This window comes from Natrix helvetica (assembly GCF_964273705.1).
Source record: "Natrix helvetica genome assembly, chromosome: 3".
NCBI classification, from domain to species: domain Eukaryota; kingdom Metazoa; phylum Chordata; class Lepidosauria; order Squamata; family Natricidae; genus Natrix; species Natrix helvetica.
Genome location: NC_138549.1, coordinates 130,095,097 through 130,114,304, shown reverse-complemented (window position 1 = coordinate 130,114,304; position 19,208 = coordinate 130,095,097). Strand labels below are relative to the sequence as shown.

General features: G+C 39.1%; 1 protein-coding gene across 2 annotated transcripts; it reads left to right on the top strand.

The window, feature by feature from the left end:
• The first annotated feature begins 2,419 nt into the window (after positions 1-2,419).
• On the top strand, positions 2,420-19,020 carry RAB29 (RAB29, member RAS oncogene family). Of its 2 annotated transcripts, none has more exons than XM_081947849.1 (6): positions 2,420-2,599; positions 2,890-3,070; positions 7,776-7,847; positions 10,475-10,656; positions 15,812-15,933; positions 16,587-19,020. In XM_081947849.1, the coding sequence occupies exons 2-6, from the start codon at positions 2,944-2,946 to the stop codon at positions 16,705-16,707; spliced, it is 624 nt and encodes a 207-aa protein (XP_081803975.1). In that variant the 5' UTR covers positions 2,420-2,599; positions 2,890-2,943; the 3' UTR covers positions 16,708-19,020. The 2 variants fall into 2 exon arrangements, with proteins under 2 accessions (XP_081803975.1, XP_081803974.1); XM_081947848.1 differs by having other exon boundaries at positions 2,420-2,759.
• The last annotated feature ends 188 nt before the right edge of the window (positions 19,021-19,208 follow it).

Below are 19,208 nucleotides of genomic sequence, written 5' to 3'. Positions count from 1 at the left end.
GTATGTAAAATAATTCTCCACCTTTTTGTAAACTGCTCCTCTTTTGGCTGAGTGGCCAGTGAGATGTTTTCTCTACTTATGTAATAAATAAAGAGCAATTTAATCTATTTATCTGGCTCAGAGTCTATTTGGGTAAGGCATTCAGGGATAACAGACCTGCCGACATTTATGGTTAACAAACAGGAAAAATACTGCTTGTATGACTCTGACTTTGTTGCTAAGGATTATGAACTTTAGATCTGTTTCCAGTGGCAATATCTCAGAATCTTCTCACATGGTCTCTATGCTCGGAGCCAAAAAAGGTAATGCTTCAGTCATCTACCAGCGAAGGAACAAAAAGTTTAAACAAAAAACAACTTTGCTCCCCCTCTCTCAGGGGATTTCACCCTGTAAGGCTTCAAAATAAAAAAAAGTGTTGCACACTAAATCCTTCTGTAAATATGTGTATTAGAAATACTTCAAAAACTAAGGATAAGCAACACTCCTGTGTTTCCATGACCCAGACAATCTTGAGATGTTCAGCAGCTGCTAGATTAGTTTAGGAAATAGATTTGAATTATGGAAAGTTTTACAAATCTCACCCCAGGAATCTTTAGAACTGAGTCTGTCATTTTTAGAAGATGTTTTTAAAAAGTTTTATTTCAACTGGCCTTCAACACTGGTTAAGATTTATTGGCATTCATCTTGGGGAAAGAATTGATTTATTATTATTACTGTTCTTTATAATTGTGATTTCTTCAATTTCCTTCTTTGTTGGTTTTCCAGAAACTTAAAATATTTTAAATGTTTTGGAAATCCTTTTCCTATGTATTTGTTTTTTCCTTTGCTTTTGCTATTGTGTCTTTAAGTTTTTAGAGGAGCAGGGCAGTTATGGCCATGGTTATCATTTGTTGGATTAAGCTAACCATGAATAATTTTGCTTATGTATTCTGTGAGAGTTGTTTTGATTGTAACAAGGTAGAAGACTGATAACTAATGAAAAAAAATGCATTTAATGTAACCCCCCCCCCCCTTTTGGATAGGCTATAGTCATTGTAACATAAATAAATAAAAGATAGGAAAATACAAACAATAGTACAAATTATGGGGGAAAGTTTATCAAAAACAGTCAACATGGCTGTGAATAAAAGTAGGATTCCACCACTCGGAACATCAATTCTTGATGTCCCAAATGATGGAATCCTACTTTCATTCAAAAAGAAAGTTGATGTCAGGAGATTTTTTTAAAAAAAATGTGCTAGTCAAAGGGGTACTTTAGTATAGAACAAAGAAAACGGGTGAAGGATGAATAAGGATGAAGCAGTACATGGATGTGGCAAGAATAAAAATACAGTAGATTGCCAAGATAGAAAGGAGAAGTTGCCAGCATAGAAAAGTACACAGAGTATAATTAATGAAATAGATATAAAATAGGGTGAGCAGACATTGGACAACAAGAGGACATGACATCCTTTTTGTCCCGGTATGCAGGCATAAAATGAAACATTATCAATTTTTTGTGTATTTCTTCCTGAGCAGCTTTTCTGGAGCTTTCCTAAAACATGCTAACTGCAAATTAACAAGCTCCACTCTGTTCATTAGTTGATTGATATCCTGCAGCCAGTTTGTCCAGTTTGTAATCCAGCATCAAATCAGTTACACCTGAAGGCTTTTGCCTCTTTAACCTAACATAGCACATTCCCGCACTTGCAAAACCAAAAGTCTTGTTACTGGAGAAAATATGTTCACATGTAGTCCATAGTACATTTTTGATAGTTCTTCATTGTAAATTTTGTCAGATGTCAAGAAAGTAAAACAGTTAATATGCCCTCTCATTCTCTCCCCCACTCATTTTTCTTCCTTTTCAGTTGTCTGGCTTCTCCTCTCTTATCTAGTAACCCTAAAGTAAGCCAATGTTAGGTTTCTTTCTCTTATTTCTTGTCTTTAATTTCACATGCCATTTCTCGCTGTAGAATGTTGTGGACCCGCAAGGGAATTAGCGGTTGCCTCTAAAATTTATATTACATATATAAATCATATACATTTTATATATATGTTCCGCCTTTTCGCAAGTAACGACATAGAAAATTTTCCTATTTAAATCCGTTCTCGATTCGCTTTTCTTACACCCGCATTTATCCATTTCATACGGCAAGCAAGGCACCGAGAGCAAGCTCGTTTTTCAGAAGGATTTTTTTTAAAAAGGTATATCCTTCAGAAATGAGTTTTCCTAACAGGACTTCCTAGTTTCATTTGCGAAAAACGCTGGACGGCACGGTTTTATTCTATTTCCACTGCACACCAAAACACGCGCTGAGGCTCCCGTCGGACTACTATATTAAAACACTGTACATTTCCCAAGTTATGAAGACGCGCTCCGCAAATGCATGCCGGGTGATGTAGTTTTTGGGGCTTTAAAGGAGCAGAGCTGCCTCCCGGTTCTCTCACATGACAGCAAGGCGAATGCGGAAAAGAGTTTGCGAAGCAGAGCCAGAAGCGGTGCGGGAGATGGGAGCGTGCGCGCGGCTCCCCTTTTAAGTTTTGCCTGCTTTCCCGGCAAACGCGCTTTGGTGCTTCATCGGGTGCGGAGCCTTTCCTTGTTTCTTTCTTACAAAGCAAGGTAGGGCGGACGAGTCTTCTCTTGAGTTCCCATCGCAGCCCCGCCGAAGTTCATATGACTGAAACAACGCTTCTGGGAGGGGTATATTTGGTCCCCTCGCCCCTAAATTAGCCCGGAAAGAGGCATCCTTGCAGCTGGAAAACCAGGAAGCGACCCTTTCGTGAGTTCCCTGTATTGCAGAAACGACGATTGAATGTGCGGAGTATTTTTTCTCTCACTCACTCTCTGTAAATAACACGAATTGTATTTTGGTTTTTCTTTTCTTTTTCTTCACTTGATTGACCCCTCAGGAAAGGAAAGAGGAGGCAGCACCCGCTTCTTTTAGTTGAGTTTGGTGTCCAGTCATGGTGGGCCATCACGACCACATGTTCAAAGTCCTAATTATTGGTGATGCCACAGTTGGGAAGACCTCGTTAGTCCAACGATATGCTAATGACAGCTTCAACAAGCACTACAAGTCTACCGTAGGAGGTGAGTTTTCGGGGATTTTTCTCAGGACTCCACAAGGAAATTACAGAAATACCTAAAATATTTGGAGGGGAGGCAGTGGCAGGGAAGGGGTTTAATGTACAGGGTTGTTCTTGTGCACTAAATACTTCCCTAATTGCAAAGATTTGTCTGATGAAAAGACTTGCATTGAACCTCTACTGCAAGAGGAGGCACCCCTGAAGATACTACCTTATTTCTGTATTTGTTGTTTATCTGAATGTATTACAATTAGTTCCTCTTTGTTGTGGGTTTTCCATCCTTGATATGAAACCCTATCTTTCCTCAGTTTGGAAATAACTATGTTGCTAAAGTATCATAGTGAAATGTGACCATGCTTACTCATAGTCTTAGCGGTCGGTTGTTAAATACTCTGCTTCATAAGCTCTGATTGTGCAGTGCTTTGTTGCCACAGAAAAGATAAACTAAGTTTTTCCAGTTTTCTATGTAAAGCTGGGCTATCTGCTCTTCTAATTTCTTTTATGATTATCCTAAATTACATGTTTTCTTAAAATCTATAATTCAGAGCAAAGTATCTATTACATACATAGAATCTCAGTGTATGAATTCAGTATGTACTTTTGTCAGTTCCACTTAGTCCAGCATAAATTCTACTGTGAGAGCAATATGAACAGGCTGCACACTTTAACATTCAGTGATATACATGTATGTTTATATTAAAATAGTGTCTTTTTAGAGACTTTTAGATAAATTATTCTATTGATTGCATTATTTTACAGATAATGAAAATAATGAAAAAAAACCTCCACCTTTAATGCTAAATAAGTATGTAGGAGATCTGAATGTGGGTTTAACAGAGGTAGGTTGCTGCTGGTTCGGCACGAATTGGTCGAACCAGTAGTAGCGGCGGTAGGGGACTCCACCTACTCGCCCAGACTCTTCTGCACATGCACAGAAGCGTTGCGCCGCACACCTGAACCGGTAGTAAAAAATTTAGCAACCCACCTCTGGAATGTATATATTGAATGAAACAAGGCATTAACTATTTTTAAAGTTTGTTATTTAGGCATTATCAGTATCCAGTGATTTGTGTGTAAGCTTTATTGCCAAGAATATGTGATGATTTATATCAAAGTTGCACAATTTGGAACTAATTGTGAGATTTCTGAAAGTCACAACCAAATTAGTATTTTTAATGTGACAGAGTATTTGTTTTTTTTTTTGTGTGTGTATATATATATATATATATATATATATATATATATATATATATATATATATATATATATATATATATATATATATATATATATATATATATATATATATATATATAACATTTAAAACAATGTAGTACCGCAGAGTCGAAGTAACCATACATTCACATTATACATAATTAGTCTCAACCATTAACTATTAGCCTACTTAGTGCATTATCTATCCTTCTGTCCAATCACAATGTATAGTTTGTTCCAGTCTTGTCACCTTGTCTTATTCCAATCATAAAATCTGTTCCAGACTTCAAAATATTCTGATTCCCCTTTATTTTTAAGTTCAAGAGTGAGCCTATCTGCTTCCACACAGGCCAACACTTTTCTGATTATATCTAGCTCTGATGGTGTATTTTCTTTTTTCCAATACTGCGCAAAAGTTATGCGCGCCGCAGTTAGTACATGTATAATTAGATAGAATACATTTTTCTTAAACCCCTCTGGTATTATTTGTTTTTTAATGTAGATTCAAATGAAATCAAATTTAGTTTCTGACCAGACTTGTGTGCTGGTTATTAACATACATGAGTGTAATCCTAGGAGACTATAATTCAAGTGGCAAAGTGAAATCTTTGCCCTGAAGACATTTTTAACGCTTAATCCAGGCCAATGGTGTATCAATGGTGTAATCATAGGCCAATGATTAATCCAGGCCAATGGTGTACCAATGGTATATCAATGGTGTAATCATAGTTGCTGACAAACTTTTCTGTAGTTACAGCAGCAGGCTAGAGAGGTGAATTCTGGCCTGCCTTAGGCACAAAGCCAGCTGTGTGACATTGGGCAAGCCGCTGCTGTCAGCAGTGAAAAAACCAATGACAAGCCACTTCTGAAATCTTGCCAAGAAAACTGCAGGGACAATACATCATCAAGGTATACCAACACATTGTATGACACATATCCAAGGTCACATGAGTTTTTTCTCAGCTATTGTGGACTTTCCAGGCAGTCACCAGGAATCCACATTGAATTGAAAGCTAGCTAAATGCATACAGTGCATACATACCCTTATATTCTGGCTTTTCTGCCCGTCATCCGCTTGTAATTCTTCATCTTTGGCCAGATTACTATTTAAATCTCCCAAATTCCTTTGGTGAAAGTGTTGTTTATGCCACAAAATTGCTGTATAAGAGGAATTGACAGAGATCAGTAAAAAAGAGCTCCACTGAAGACATGATAAAGGCCCAGTTTTATTCTTGAAATAGATACTGATCAGTTAAAATGGATATACTTTGCAAGTTGTGGGGTTTTTTTTTGTTCACAGCACTACCTTGAACTTGAAACATTGCATTTAAATAATAGTCATTGCTCAGTTTAAGTGTTGCTTCCCCTGCATTTGTGGGAGGCATCCTAAAAGTATACTTCCTGCAGTTAAATATGTTTGTTTTAATCTGTGAGAGGGAAAGATCACAGAAATTTGTGACTCCAGTAGAATTGGGTTTGTAGTTTGGATTTGGAATTTTGAGAACATGTACCAGTAGTAGGTACTCTTGCAAAATAGCGAATGATCCACTGACAAAATAGTTGCTATAAAATCTTATGAGTTCCAGTACATTGATTGATTGATTTAGTAAATTTGTGGGATGCACATCTCATTCATGACTCTGGACAGCCTACAGTTAAAATTGAATAAAGCCAGTAAAAAAAAATCCCTGCATACAGAGCTGCTTCTTATCAGTCCATTACCTAGGCTACAGTTCTTCATCCTAAAATCATTCCCACAAACCACTATAGACAGGTAAGGGTAGTGGAGAGGTGTGATCCATGTTAAAATAATTCTTTACATTTATATTATGATCAGCACTGCCACTTAGTATCAAAGAAGTTAACTGTGTAGTCACACTCACAGTAACAAAGTGAGTACTAGCAGGATGGACATGTTCAAGGTATAGATAGCTACGGAGTGTTGACTGATGGAGCCCAGAAGGAGAGCCTTTTCTCCCATGGCACCTGACATCATCCCCCCTGAGATTGGATTGTCCCTCTCTCCATTGGCCCTCTGTAAAGCCTTGAAAATTTGATTTTGTGCCTGAACCTGTGGGCATGTGATACAGCCCATCTCCTGGCTCTGTGGACAATTGGTCAGATTATGCCTGGCAGCTATGTGTTTTATTTTTATTTTATAATATTGTTTATTTTATGTATCTTATTTATTTTATGGCAACCTACTGTAATGGTATATGGGAATGACCTTGGGAGATAGGGCAAAGAAACACAACCAAGGAAATAGTCAGCTAAAAGGCAGCTGAGCCTTCAGAAGGAATGTGAGTGGGGCAAGAGGCTCAGAGAAGACCCTCCCTAATTTCTTGGGCTGTAAAGGAGACGGAGTTGGGGAGAGATGTGCAGTACTTTCAGACTTGCAAGGTTCTGTTAATGAAGCTTTTTAATAAGCTAGAGTTAGCTCATCTGATCATGTTCCCTGTGTGGTGTAACTTATAAGGCTGGCAGCTACCTACAGCCACACAAAAGTGAGATGAGCATTTATATCAATCAAGCACATAATGTGTATAAACCTTTAACACTCTTTGGGAAAATGGTATAGATTTTCTCAGGAATATTCAATCAGCTTGCTCAGTCCTTCCTTCCTACTTACTCATCTGCCTTTCCTTACCTAATTAGAAGTAGCACACTTCTGAAAAAAATGTCGTTCTGGAGTAGAATATTTCTAAAATTTATTTGTCATATATGACAATAGTCATGACAGTAAACATAATGAGTCACAGATGCTCTTCTACGTTTTCTGGAAAGATTCATGTGTTAACATTTAAATAGAAGACTTATTTAATCACTCATAGGAACAATGGTGCTTAAAGGAGATAAGATTGCGTTGCTACACTTATTGTGTACTGATGGAGGAAGAATGTTGCAATGCCAAAGTAGCTGTCTTGGGAAACATGTGCAGCTTTAACCTCAAAATAAATCAAAAATATGTGCTGCTGTCAATAATTGGGGTCATTTTCAAATTTATTCCATTTAAAATCAGTGCTGGTAGAGATCATAATGCATATGTCATTCAAACTATTTCTACATGGTGTATACATCCCTTTCTATTAAAATTGCTTGCTATGTATACTGCCCATACAGTTTAAAGCTCTGTGTGTGGAACGTTAATACAGTGAGGGGCTCTTTGTTCTTCAGTGCAATTTACAAAAGATTTCTCCATGAAGTCAGAAGTGCTGTGACTCATACAATAGATCACAGATGTCAAACTTGGTCACATCATGTGACATATTGTGATGTATTGCAAAAAATTTTGCCTTTGCAGAGCTGGGGTGGCCGTCGCGTATGCGTGACACATCTGGCCCATGGGCCACTAGTTTGACACCCTGCAATATACAATGTATTTTAGAGTGTCTGTACACAGAGGGTAATCAGCATTGATGTACAGTGTAAAAGAAAGTACTATAAGCAATAAGTGGCTTTTGCTTTTTCCTCTCTCATGTTCTGTTTGTTTTTAGTGGATTTTGCTCTGAAAGTGGTGCAATGGTCAGAGTCTGAGACAGTGAGGTTACAACTATGGGACATTGCTGGTGAGTTTCAAGAAGTTACCTGCTTTGTGTGTGTGTGTGTGTGTGTGTGTGCTTCTCAGCCTTTTTTAAAGTAACTGTTCTTACCTTATTTGTTTGGCTCTCTTAAACAACCTAACAATTAAACTATTCTAAAGGGGAGGCTAACTCAAATCACATAATATTCCACTTAAATGTTTATGTCTTGTACCTCTTTTGAAGTCTCAGCAGGTGGCAGCACCTGACCAATTTTGACTGCTATGGAAGCTAAGTAGGCTTAGGTCTGGTTAGCATTTGGATGGGAGAACTGGGTAGATAGATTGTAGTGTAACTTGGGAGGTCAAATCTCCACCCCACCATTCAAAAGACATCTTGAAAGAAAGCACTGATAAATCTTATCTATTGTTAATGTCACGAAAGTTTCATCTACGCATAGGAGTCAAACTAGGATTAAAAGTATTTACATAGGTTTGCCTCTGAAATATGGTTTGCATAATTTGCAGTGTCAGTGGAGGGGCAATATTTCTTGGAACACCATAAAAAAAAACTTGTGAAGGTTCTGCAGTTGATGGATATTGCAATTAGCACCTATGAAAGAACTGTTAGGTATTAGAAACCCTTCACGTAACTTGGGTTGCTTGTTATTTAAAGTTTGTCATCTTGTGTTTGGAGCAAATAGCCTGCTGATTGAAGGTTTTATTCTTTAAATGTCAGGTTTTGCTCTCTAAGGGGCAACTGACATTCAAACCATGGTGACAGTTTTCAAAATATGTGTTCAGATTTCTTAGTGAATTATGCAATTTTTTATATTCTGAGGCAGACCTCCCAGACCTGCCAAAACTACAGGATAGAGAGAGAGAGAGGGAGAAGGAGGAGGATGAAAGAAAGTAAAGAAAAAGAAAGAAAGCCCTTTCTCAATGATGTTACCTATATACATACATACATACATACATACATCATACATACATACATACATACATACATACATACATACATACATTATATAATCTTTCACTTTTATCTTCCTTTAAGGCAGCTTTCAGGCCTATTATATTTATTTCCTCTTATTACAAGTTCCTTATAATAGCCTTTGTGTTTCATTTTCATTTGGAATACTTTGAGAGATATGCCAAGAACCAGGTTGTGTGCACACTTGCATGCTTTTGAGTCAGCTTTGATTCCTGGTGACTAACAAGGCAAGTCCCGGCAGTTTTCTTGGCAAGGATTTAAGAATGGTTTGCCATTGCCTCCATCCTTGGGCTGCGAGAGAGTGACTGGTTCAGGGTCACCAGCTGGATTTATGCCTAAAGAGACAATTTCAATGGCATTTTATTTTCATATGCACTTACTTGAAGTTAAATGTGCACTTTGCAAAAGGCAAAGTCAAGAAACAGCTACAATAGAGATTCCAGGAATGTTCTTTATAGCTTGACTTACGACTGTTCATTTAACGATGGCTCGAAGTTATGATGGCCTCAGAGAAAGTGACTGACAACCCTTCTTCAAAGTTACAACCATTGCATCACCCCCACAATCACTTGATTGTAACTCAACCACATTTACAAAGTCTGGAGCGGCTTGGCTTGCGTACAGGTTACTGTGATTTCTGACCTTCCCAGTCAGCTTCTGACAAGCAATCAATTGGGGAAGCCAGATTCGTTTAACAAGTGCTTAATTAAGGACCACAATAAAAATTGTCATAAAATCATGTACAATCAGGTGATGACTCAATGACCAAATCTCTTATTGACCAACATTCTGGTTGAGATTGTGGTTGTAAACTGAGCACTACCTGTATTGTTTGAACAACAAAATCTGCCCGTCTCCACCATTGCCCCTGCCCTGTGGAACATTCTTCCCCCAGAGGTGAGGCGTGCCTCCACTCTCTTGGCCTTCTGTAAATGTGTAAAAACACAGCTCTCCTCGTGTTATATGTATGTTTGTTTATTCTAAAGATAGTTATAATTTTCTTTTTCTTGTATTAAAAATGACCTATAGATAAACTGCAAAGATTGGGGGGGCATTTTGGAAGAAAGCAAAAGCAAGCCACTTCTGTGCAACTGGTGTGAAAATTTCATGGATGCATACATGTACTTGTGTAGCATCAAGCTTGATTTGAGAGTCTCTTCCTTTTGACAAGTTTTGTAGGTCTGTGAGAAGCCTGCTCAGAGTTTCTAGTGGCCACTTGTGACCTTGATGTTCAAACTAGGCATCTCTGCTTGGTGATCCAGTGAGAGAGACATATACTTAACCTCAAAGTACATCTTGAAGCAAATGCTTAGCCTAGGAATTGGTTTTCATTTTAGGCTTTGGGGAAGAAAATTTGAAAGTCAAACATCCCTGCCCAATATAAGAAATCACAATCTTCTAATTTACTAAAAACCACTCAGTGGACTGTAATCTGTCATTTCCCCAGCCCAGCAGGTATAATTCTTATTTATTTAGCACATTATGTATCATGGGCCAATAAACAGCACATTTAATGGCAGCACATTTAAAAACCTCCATTTTACTTTGGATTATCTCTAACTATATTTGGATCGATTGAGAAAAGTTTAATGTGAAATACTAAAGATAAAACCCTGAAACAGTTGAAATCACAAAATATTTGCTTTAAAATAATGATTTAATGTTTCTCATTTAACATGCAGGTCAGGAACGTTTCACATCAATGACTCGGCTGTATTACAAGGAGGCATCAGCCTGTGTCATCATGTTTGATGTCACCAATTTTAGCACTTTCATCAATTGCCAGAAATGGAAACAAGATTTGGATAGCAAGGTGAAACTTCAAGATGGAAGTCCTGTCCATTGTCTGCTATTGGCTAATAAGGTAAATAAATACTGACTTACTAGAACTTGTTGATTACTATAAGAGACTGTAGGTATGCACTATTACTTTATCATAGAAACCTTTTGAGAAATGGCGTACAAATGGGTGCATACATTTAGAAAGAGAGAGAGAGAGAGAAGTTACCATGCTTTTCTGTGTATCGCTATGGTGTGTGTGTCTGTGTGCTTTTCCTGTGCAGAGATTTTAAAAAAGGATGTGGATCTTTGGAATGGATGAGTCAGGCAAGGGATTCCATCAGAAAAGGATTTCATTAAAAAAAATGATTCAGTGTCAGTCAGCTCTTAGCATCCACATAGATAAATTCTTGTGCAAAGCATTCCTGGGTCTGTGAAGCTGGATTGCTTGAAGACGTGCCATTAAGTTGCAAGGATAAGGATACATCCTATCAGTGGGATGTCCTCCTATACCAGCTGCAGTTCCAGAGCAGGAAAGGTGGGGTAGAAATGATCTTCTAAGATGCTTCAATTATGACTGGGCAAATGGGCAGCAAGTTATGATTGCAAAGTTGGGAGTCCTGCTGAGTCCTGCTCAAGGTGCTGCATGGCAGGATTTTTTCCTGAACTTTTGGACTTCATCTCAGATCTGGGCTTTTTTTTTGGAAATTCAACCATTTTGTGTGTTTGAGCATTCCTGAGTTGGAATTTAACTGAGCAAGTGCTAGTGAAATAGATGTTATAACTAACAAAAAGAATGTTATGTACAGGAATACATTATATTAGGCAAAGTTTAGCACCTACTATCCACATGCTGTCATAATATTAAAAGCTATAAACAATCTGCTATGGTAGCTGCTGTCAAACAAGTTCAAATGCTTTCTGAAAGAGGACCATTTTATGATCTGAAATATCACAGTATGGACACATCAAACCTTAAAGAGCAAGCTATTCCAGAAGAAAGGGACTAAAGCTGTAAAACTCAATCTCCAGGTCCCAAACCTCTTTTTTTTCAGAGCAGTTTTCTTCCCCTATGTAGGTCAGGCAGATTCTACATGAAGAAGTTGCCCCAAAGTTGTTTTTTTTTTAAACAAAGTTTTATTGGTTTTTTTTTATAGTTTACAAAGGAAAAAGGTAGGGGAAAAGTTACAAATTTTGGCAGCCGCAGTGTGCGGTAGGTGTACCCCCCCTCCATACTCATAGTATACATTTACACATAATTCATTATTAAGTAGTAGTATATAGTCAGCATATAAGTTCAGTTGATAATTTCGATCAGTTTATATCAGGTGGATTTTCTTACTCATTTTTGTGATCTGAGCTTTCTCGGTATTGCCCCATCTCCCCCCGCCGACAGGGCTCCAGCCCCACCCGTGTCCTGTGTATCTGATAAAGAATCATCTGGTTTTTCTAGGAGTACTTTATTTTTTTCCATAAAGGCCTGCGCCTCTATGGGTGTATTAATTCTGACTCTTGTCTCCTCCCAGAATATTAGCATACCTTCAGGCATCAACCATCTAAACCACACACCCTTCTGGTATAATTTATTCGCTAATTGCGAATAACTTTTTCTTTTTTCCCTCACTTTCTTGGGGATCTGTTTCAGAATGGTTATCTCCTTATCTTTGTATGTCAGGGCTTGCCCCCTTTGTGCACTCAGAATTTCATCTCTTGTACTTTTTCTAAGGAATTTAATGTGTACCTCCCTGGGAACGTTGTGTGTTCTAGCGTAGGTTGAGTTCACTCTATAAACCAGGTCTATTTCCCACCCCATCTGTTGTTTCTCTTTCTGAATGTATTCAGCCAAAATGCTTGTCATGATGTCCCTTATATTTTCATCATCTGCCTCCATCACATTTTGGAATCTAAGATAAAAAGACATTCTCTCAAACTCTATTTTCATTTGTTGGGTGTCAAGTTCTTTGTTTCCCTTCTGCACCCCTTCCATCCCCTCCCTCATCTCAGCCGCCCCACCCTCCAAAAGATCAAATCTCTGTGAGTTCTTATTAATTTTGGCCTGGTTCTCTTTAATTTCTTCTTTCATCTCCTTCAGTTGTTTCTTTATTTCCTCCTGTCCCTGCAGAAGTTGTTGGAACATTTGTTGAAACTCCATCTCCGTAGATTTAGGTTGCATCAAAGCTGTTATCGTTGATTGTGTACTAGGACTGGAGGTTGCAGATGTCGGGGCAGAGGCAGCAAAGCCAGGCTTTCCAGGAGGTGGTTTTTTAGGTGACATTATTTTTAGAATAAAGAGTTCAGTCAGTATAGAGAATGATCAGTCAGAAAGGCAGGACAGCCAGGAGAGTCCAGGAGACAGAAGGTCCAGGCAGAAGAGAGTTTTTTCCAATGACCCTGGCAGTAGAGCAAAGTTTTTCACTCCAGGGAGTTCAAAAGACAGCAATCAACAAGAGATTTGTCTGAGCAGCACGGAGACAAAGACCGGAAGCCTGAAGTTTTAAAGGTGGAGTCAAGTTTCACATTTCATAAAGACAACGGAAGTGTGCCATCTTGCCCTTCCAGCTTCGGGTTTAGAGGCAAAAAGTAAAGTTTTCAAAGTTCAAAAGTCCCAAAGTTTCCAGATCATCATTACTTTATAGCAGTGCTTCTCAATTATTTTCTGTCATGCCCCCCCTAGGAAGAAGAAAACATTTCGCCCCCCCCTGCGCGACTGTAAATAGTATCATTTGTCTATAAAATTGTTATAAGTACACCTCTGCATAACATAGCACACCGGTCTTTCCTCGTCTCCCACCGTAGTCACATGCTTTCTTTCCTCTTTCCCTCTTACTTGTCTATCCTTCCTTCCACCCTCCCTTCCTCCTTCCCTTCCTTCCTGCCTCCCTTCCAGTTCCCTCCTTCCTCTTTCCCCCTGCCTGCCTGCCTTCTTTCCCTCCTGCTTATCTATGCTTTCTTCCTTCCTTGCAACTCCCTCCCTTCTGCCTGCCTGCCTTCTTTCCTCTTTCCCTATTTCCTATCCTTCCTTTCTCCCTCCCTCCTTCCCTGCCTCCCTTCCAGTTCCATTCTTCCCTCCTTCCTTCTGCCTCCCTCCTGCCTGCTTGCCTTCTTTCCTCTTTCCCTCCGGCGTGTCTGCTTTTCTTTCCTTCCTTCCACCTCCCTTCTGCCCTCCTGCTTTCTTTCCTCTTTCCCTCTTGCTTGTCTATCCTTACTCCCTCCTCCCCTTCTTCCCTCCCTCCCTGCCAGCAGCTCCTCCAGCATCCCAGCTGGAAGCAGCAGCACAACAGTCGCCGTTACCAGGGGCGAAGGGGTGGCGGTGGCAAGATCGGGCGACCGCCGCCCCTTTGTCCCTTCCCCAACAGCGGCTGTTGCGCTGCGGCTGTTGAGCTTCTGGCGGGGAGGCGAGCTACGCGGTGGCGAAGACGGGCGGTCCCATGCTTCCCTCCCTCCCACCCCCGCCCGAGCAGGCTTCTTGCACAGCTCCAGCCCGCAGCTCCAATGAAAATCCACAGTCCGAAGTGCTGCCACTTCCAGGCGGGATATATTATGCCTCGCCCACGCCTTCGCCGCCGTTGCACCCAGATGGAAAGGGAGCCTTCGCGCCCCCCTTTATGGAGCCTCGCGCCCCCCCAGGGGGGCGCGCCCCACTATTTGAGAACCGCTGCTTTATAGGATTAAGTCCGAAAATTCACTTAGTGGGGGCGTGACATCATTGGTTGGCTCTCCCCCTCCTCCTTCCCCTGGGGCTAAGAGCAAAATCGTTTCCAGCCGCCTGTCCGAGGGAGGGGGGGAAATCGCCCTCCGTCCAGCCGCGCCTCTCCAAATCGAGCCGAAAATAAAGCTTAAGGAGCTGACTGATTCTTCAAATTGTTAAAGGGAATGGAGGAAGTTCACGCCTCACCGCACCGCAGCTGCATCCTTCTGCTCTCTTTTTCTCCGATCAGCCTCACAGCGAAGATGCCGGAGCGTCGCCCCTTCGTGCTCCCCAGTGCCTGGAGCGAGGCGGGGGGGGCCCCGCCAGCCGCCGCCGATCCAGGGATCCCCGCAGTGCTGCCCCTCTGGCAGAACACCTCTACGGGGCGTCCTGTGCCCCCAAGGAGTGGGGAGCCCACCGGGGATGCGCGGGGCGAGCAAGACTTGCCCGTCGCTGTCAGCCACCGGAACCGGAAGTCCAAGAAGTTGCCCCAAAGTTATAGGCCTAAGTGATATAGGGCTTAATAGATGTTTACCCAGCATTGGCTTAAGAACCTATCAACAACCAGGTCAACTCATAGATGTCATTCTATTGGCTAATGCCAATTAGAAAGTGAGGTGCTGGATTCTATGCCAGTTAGTATAACTTGGGCTAAGAGAAGGTAATATGCCTAATACTGTAATCTAAAGTCTAGATGAAGATCTGAATTGGGGATGTTCATGTTATAACCCAACCCAATATGCCGCTTCTCCATTTGAAATTTTAATTCAACACAGGCAGAAAAGCATACATTCTGTGAATTAAATCTTGAACATTATATGTTAGAAAGAACTGATATGCACGTGCTGTACGCTCAGAATCCTTAAGTCAGAGATGGAAACATTCTAGCACTGTAGAAAGTTCCAGGTTAATTTTAGTTAAGTTTAATTTTCTTGTCAAATTAATATAATGCCATGGGACAAGACTGCTTTAAGCAAATGTCTGGCTATTTTTCAAAACTCAAACTTAATGAGAGTTGATTATCCAACTTCATTTAAAGAAAAACCAAAATACAATAACTATTTATTGAATTATAGCTAAAAGAAAAATGCTATCAGGATTACATTTCTTTCTTTACTCAGTTGAGTAACTTAGTAAATGGTGGTGTTTAATATGATTCTGGGATCATTGTATACAGTGCATGATGGATACACATTAGAGTGCTAGTTTATATTCACGGAATATAAATTAAATCTCTCCACAACACATTGATTTTAATTTTCTTGGTGCAATTTTCTCTCTCCTTGACAAATTAGATAATTTCCCTTCTCATTGTTCTCTTCTGATCACTAAAAAGAGGTAGGTTTTCTTTAATTGCAGAATGGACATGAATACTTCACCACTTACCTTGCTAGTTTAAACTGCAGCAAAGTTGAACTAAAGATGTGCTTTATAATTAAATGTATTTAATTAAATGTAATTATATCTTGCAATTTAACAATAGTGACAGATAAAAAAATGTGCTCAGTAATTGTTTTCACACTGAGTTTGACATTGCTGAACTCTTTTTCAGAGTGATCTTTATCCGTGGGCTATGACTAAAGAAGAAATTGACCTGTTCAGCAAAGAGAATGGTTTTACTGGTTGGACTGAAACATCTGTCAAGGAAAACAAAAATGTCAATGAGTCAATGAGGTAGGGAACATTGAATGTTTAAATGTTTCTCAAAAGCAGTTCTGCGTATTGTTCCTTTAGGACTGTGTTAAATAGTAGCATCAAGTAGTACTGCAGATATGTTTAAATTCTCCGAATAGGAGATATTGCAACTAAGATTGGAATGAGAATTACCACAGAGATCAAGAGTTAATTTATACTGAGATGACTGCCATTGCTATAGCTTATGACGAGTGTAACGTCTAAGCTCTAACAGTAAGAGGCTATAAATGGAAAAACAGCATAACATTAGAAACAACAATATATACTATAATAATAATAATAAATTTTGATTTATTAGCCGCTCCCTTTCCGGGCAGGACCTAGTCTTAATATCTATGCACTTGTTTTGGATGGTTTTTACTCTCATTGGTGTTCAGCAATCCAGCATTAGTCAGTATCTCAGAGTTACAAATGTATGTGGGTGCTTGCTTGTTGACCTGTAGTTCTGTTATTAAAGATGTTATATAAACAGTGCAGTGCAGATTTCCAAAATTGCACTTTTATTATTTACTCATCTGGAAGAGATCCAGAATAGAGAGGTTACAAAAATTAAGGGAGACTTACCCTTTCTTGAGATGCTGTCAAATGATTGCTGCACGTTTTGTGGGTAACTCGGTTTTCTCTCTTTCTAGGGTCCTTATTGAAAAAATGATGGTCACAACATGGCCTGGTGATAAAGATTTGTCTGTTTCAGGCCATGGGGACTATATCAATCTGAAAGATGAATCCACATCCAACTGGGGTTGCTGCTAACTATATTTGCTTCTTTATCTGGCCAGAGGTCTAAAGTGCCATTTAGGCAATCTATATACTTTTTAAAGCACTCACAAACTCTCTCTTTGCACTGTTGAGAAAAATCAGAAGAGAAGGCAATCCCTCATTCTAGCAGGGACAATTGAAAATACTGGCTTGGCTGCTTATGAACCACGAGGTACACTTTCTCAATTTCATTCAGCATTGTCTCTTCAGCTTCTTCAAGTATGAAGGATCTTCTGCTGATTTCAGCTCCCAGCAGTTAAAAGAAGAACTCCGCTTCTCTGGATCAAAAATATCATTGCAGGGAGTATGGATATTGGGACCTTTCAAACATCCAAAAGCCTAGCCTAATGAATCTTGTGTTTTACAGTGTATCTGCTAAGTCTTCCTCTGCTCACATTTAGCACAGACTTCTTTTAATGAGTCTTTTGTGGAAGGAGGCTTTGGACTGCCTTGTGATGCAGCTGCTGAATCTTCTCACTTCAGCTTTTCTTAAAGTGCCATTTTTGGGCCATGAGAAGTCAGTTGCCACTTTTGTCTTTTTCACCAATAATGTTATGTCTAAACCTAGGAAAGTTCTATGAACTCTGACCATTTTTGTCCCTGCTTTTATGTCAGGCATGCAGTTGTTAAGCTCTTTCTTGAAGTTACTTTATTAAAGAGCCAGTGCTAAAGCCATATATTTCATTGTACTGATACACTTTAACTAAGGCACCAGCCTTATTTGTTCTCTTTATAGCCCTTTCTCTTGCAGGATCTAATTTGCCTCTTTCAAGATTCTGATGAATTACTTGTTTTCAGCCATTCAACTAAGAAGGATTAGATAGCCAGCATAGCAGACTGTTTAAAGGCCACCTACTGGTTTAGTGATCTGAGGGACAAAACAAAATAAAGAGCATAGCAGGACAAAAGCTAAAGTTAAAATATTTCCTGTGCCTTTTATTTTTTTAAAAAAGTAGAAGGAATGTTTCTGGGATTATTAGCTGGCAGCCTTCTGTTTTTGGTGAACATATGAAGTTAAAGCTACTTAGGTTTTTATAAATTGGTCAGTTCATAATTCAGAAAGGCTGACATGACATTGCAAAATTGTCATACATATTAAAACATTTGAATTTTTAATATTCATTTTTAAATTGGTCAGGGGAGTGCAGTGCTTAAGAGTAAAATATTCTGGGGATGAAAATTTAGTGGGAGGTCTGATTGCAAATAGATTTTTCTGTTGTCTGTAATGTTTCCATCTTGGCTGTGCTAATACAACAGGAAAGGTCTGAAAAGTCTTAAAATAGGTGCTTTACAAAGGTTGAACCAGTCATCCTTCTAGAAGACTCCCAATGGCTGTTTCAAGGGCTTTCCCAGACTCCCTTTATGTGTGCATCCATAGATGTTTTATTTGCGGCCAGTCTGAACTAACAAATTTGGAAAGCTCTTGTACTTAAGAACAGAATTCAGGAAATTCAGTCTTTTTAAGCTGTCTAAACTGTATAGTGGGTGGATTATGTAGAGATTATATCAATTCTAGGGGCCTTCTGTTAGAACTGCGATGACAAGATCTTTATATTTAGATATCTTTCTTAATGACAATCTCTTTACTTCTATATTTTTAAAGCAATTTTGTACTGTATCAGAAACATGCTGTAGCAATCAGCAAATTGAACTGAACGACTTTTGAGGGTTGCTGAGTGGAACTGCTCCAAAAATTTGCTTATTTTGGGGAGTACAGTATTCAAGCATTACTTGGCCCTGTTTAAAACAGGGAACATCAAAAAAGCATAATATTCTTCCTACAGTATACAAACAATGCAAATGTTCTGCCTGTTTGAGTTAACAAACATTAGGAAAAGAAATTCAGCAAACAATTGTGTAGAAATTTTCTCTTTAACATCCATTGGAGAGAATCCTTATGAGACAATCAGATTGTTTGAAAGACAGTATTTCTTGCATCATTTTGGGGAAGCAATATATGATGCAGAACTTAATGTCTACCCAAAAGGAATTCCTGTTAACTAATTGGTCTGAAGATGTTCTAGCAGGTGCACATATTTTTCCCAAATAGCGTTTCTGACACATTTCCTTTTGATGACAGTAAAACATAGGAATTTAATAGATTGCATTTTATGAATTAAACTCAGTGCAGCTACTTTGACTGACTACAACGGGGAACTTTGTGGGAATGATATTGCTTGATACTGTGTTACAGTGATAGTAATATGTATAGAGTTTATGCCTGAACTTTGCACTGCTTTTTTAATCACATTATTTTTCAATTTGTCCTTTTAAACAATAAATAAGCTTTTTAAAAATAAACAACAATTTCAGATTGTTATTTGTACCTATTTATTGGCTTATAAATGTTATTTGAAAGCCTCAGTGGCTAGGGAAACAGCAAATTTGCCATGAGCAATCATGAAAGAATCAACAGAATGCAAGGTATATAATTAAAAACAAAGCTACAAGATTTTAAAATAAAGCTTTGTAAAATAACTGATAGTTTGATGATT

Excerpts from the sequence above, each read along its gene's own strand:
- RAB29 (XM_081947849.1), top strand. The coding sequence starts at position 2,944 with ATGGTGGGCCATCACGACCACATGTTCAAAGTCCTAATTATTGGTGAT. Across the intron at positions 7,848-10,474 it reads ACAACTATGGGACATTGCTG|GTCAGGAACGTTTCACATCA; the intron begins GTGAGTTTCAAG and ends TTTAACATGCAG. Across the intron at positions 15,934-16,586 it reads AATGTCAATGAGTCAATGAG|GGTCCTTATTGAAAAAATGA; the intron begins GTAGGGAACATT and ends CTCTCTTTCTAG.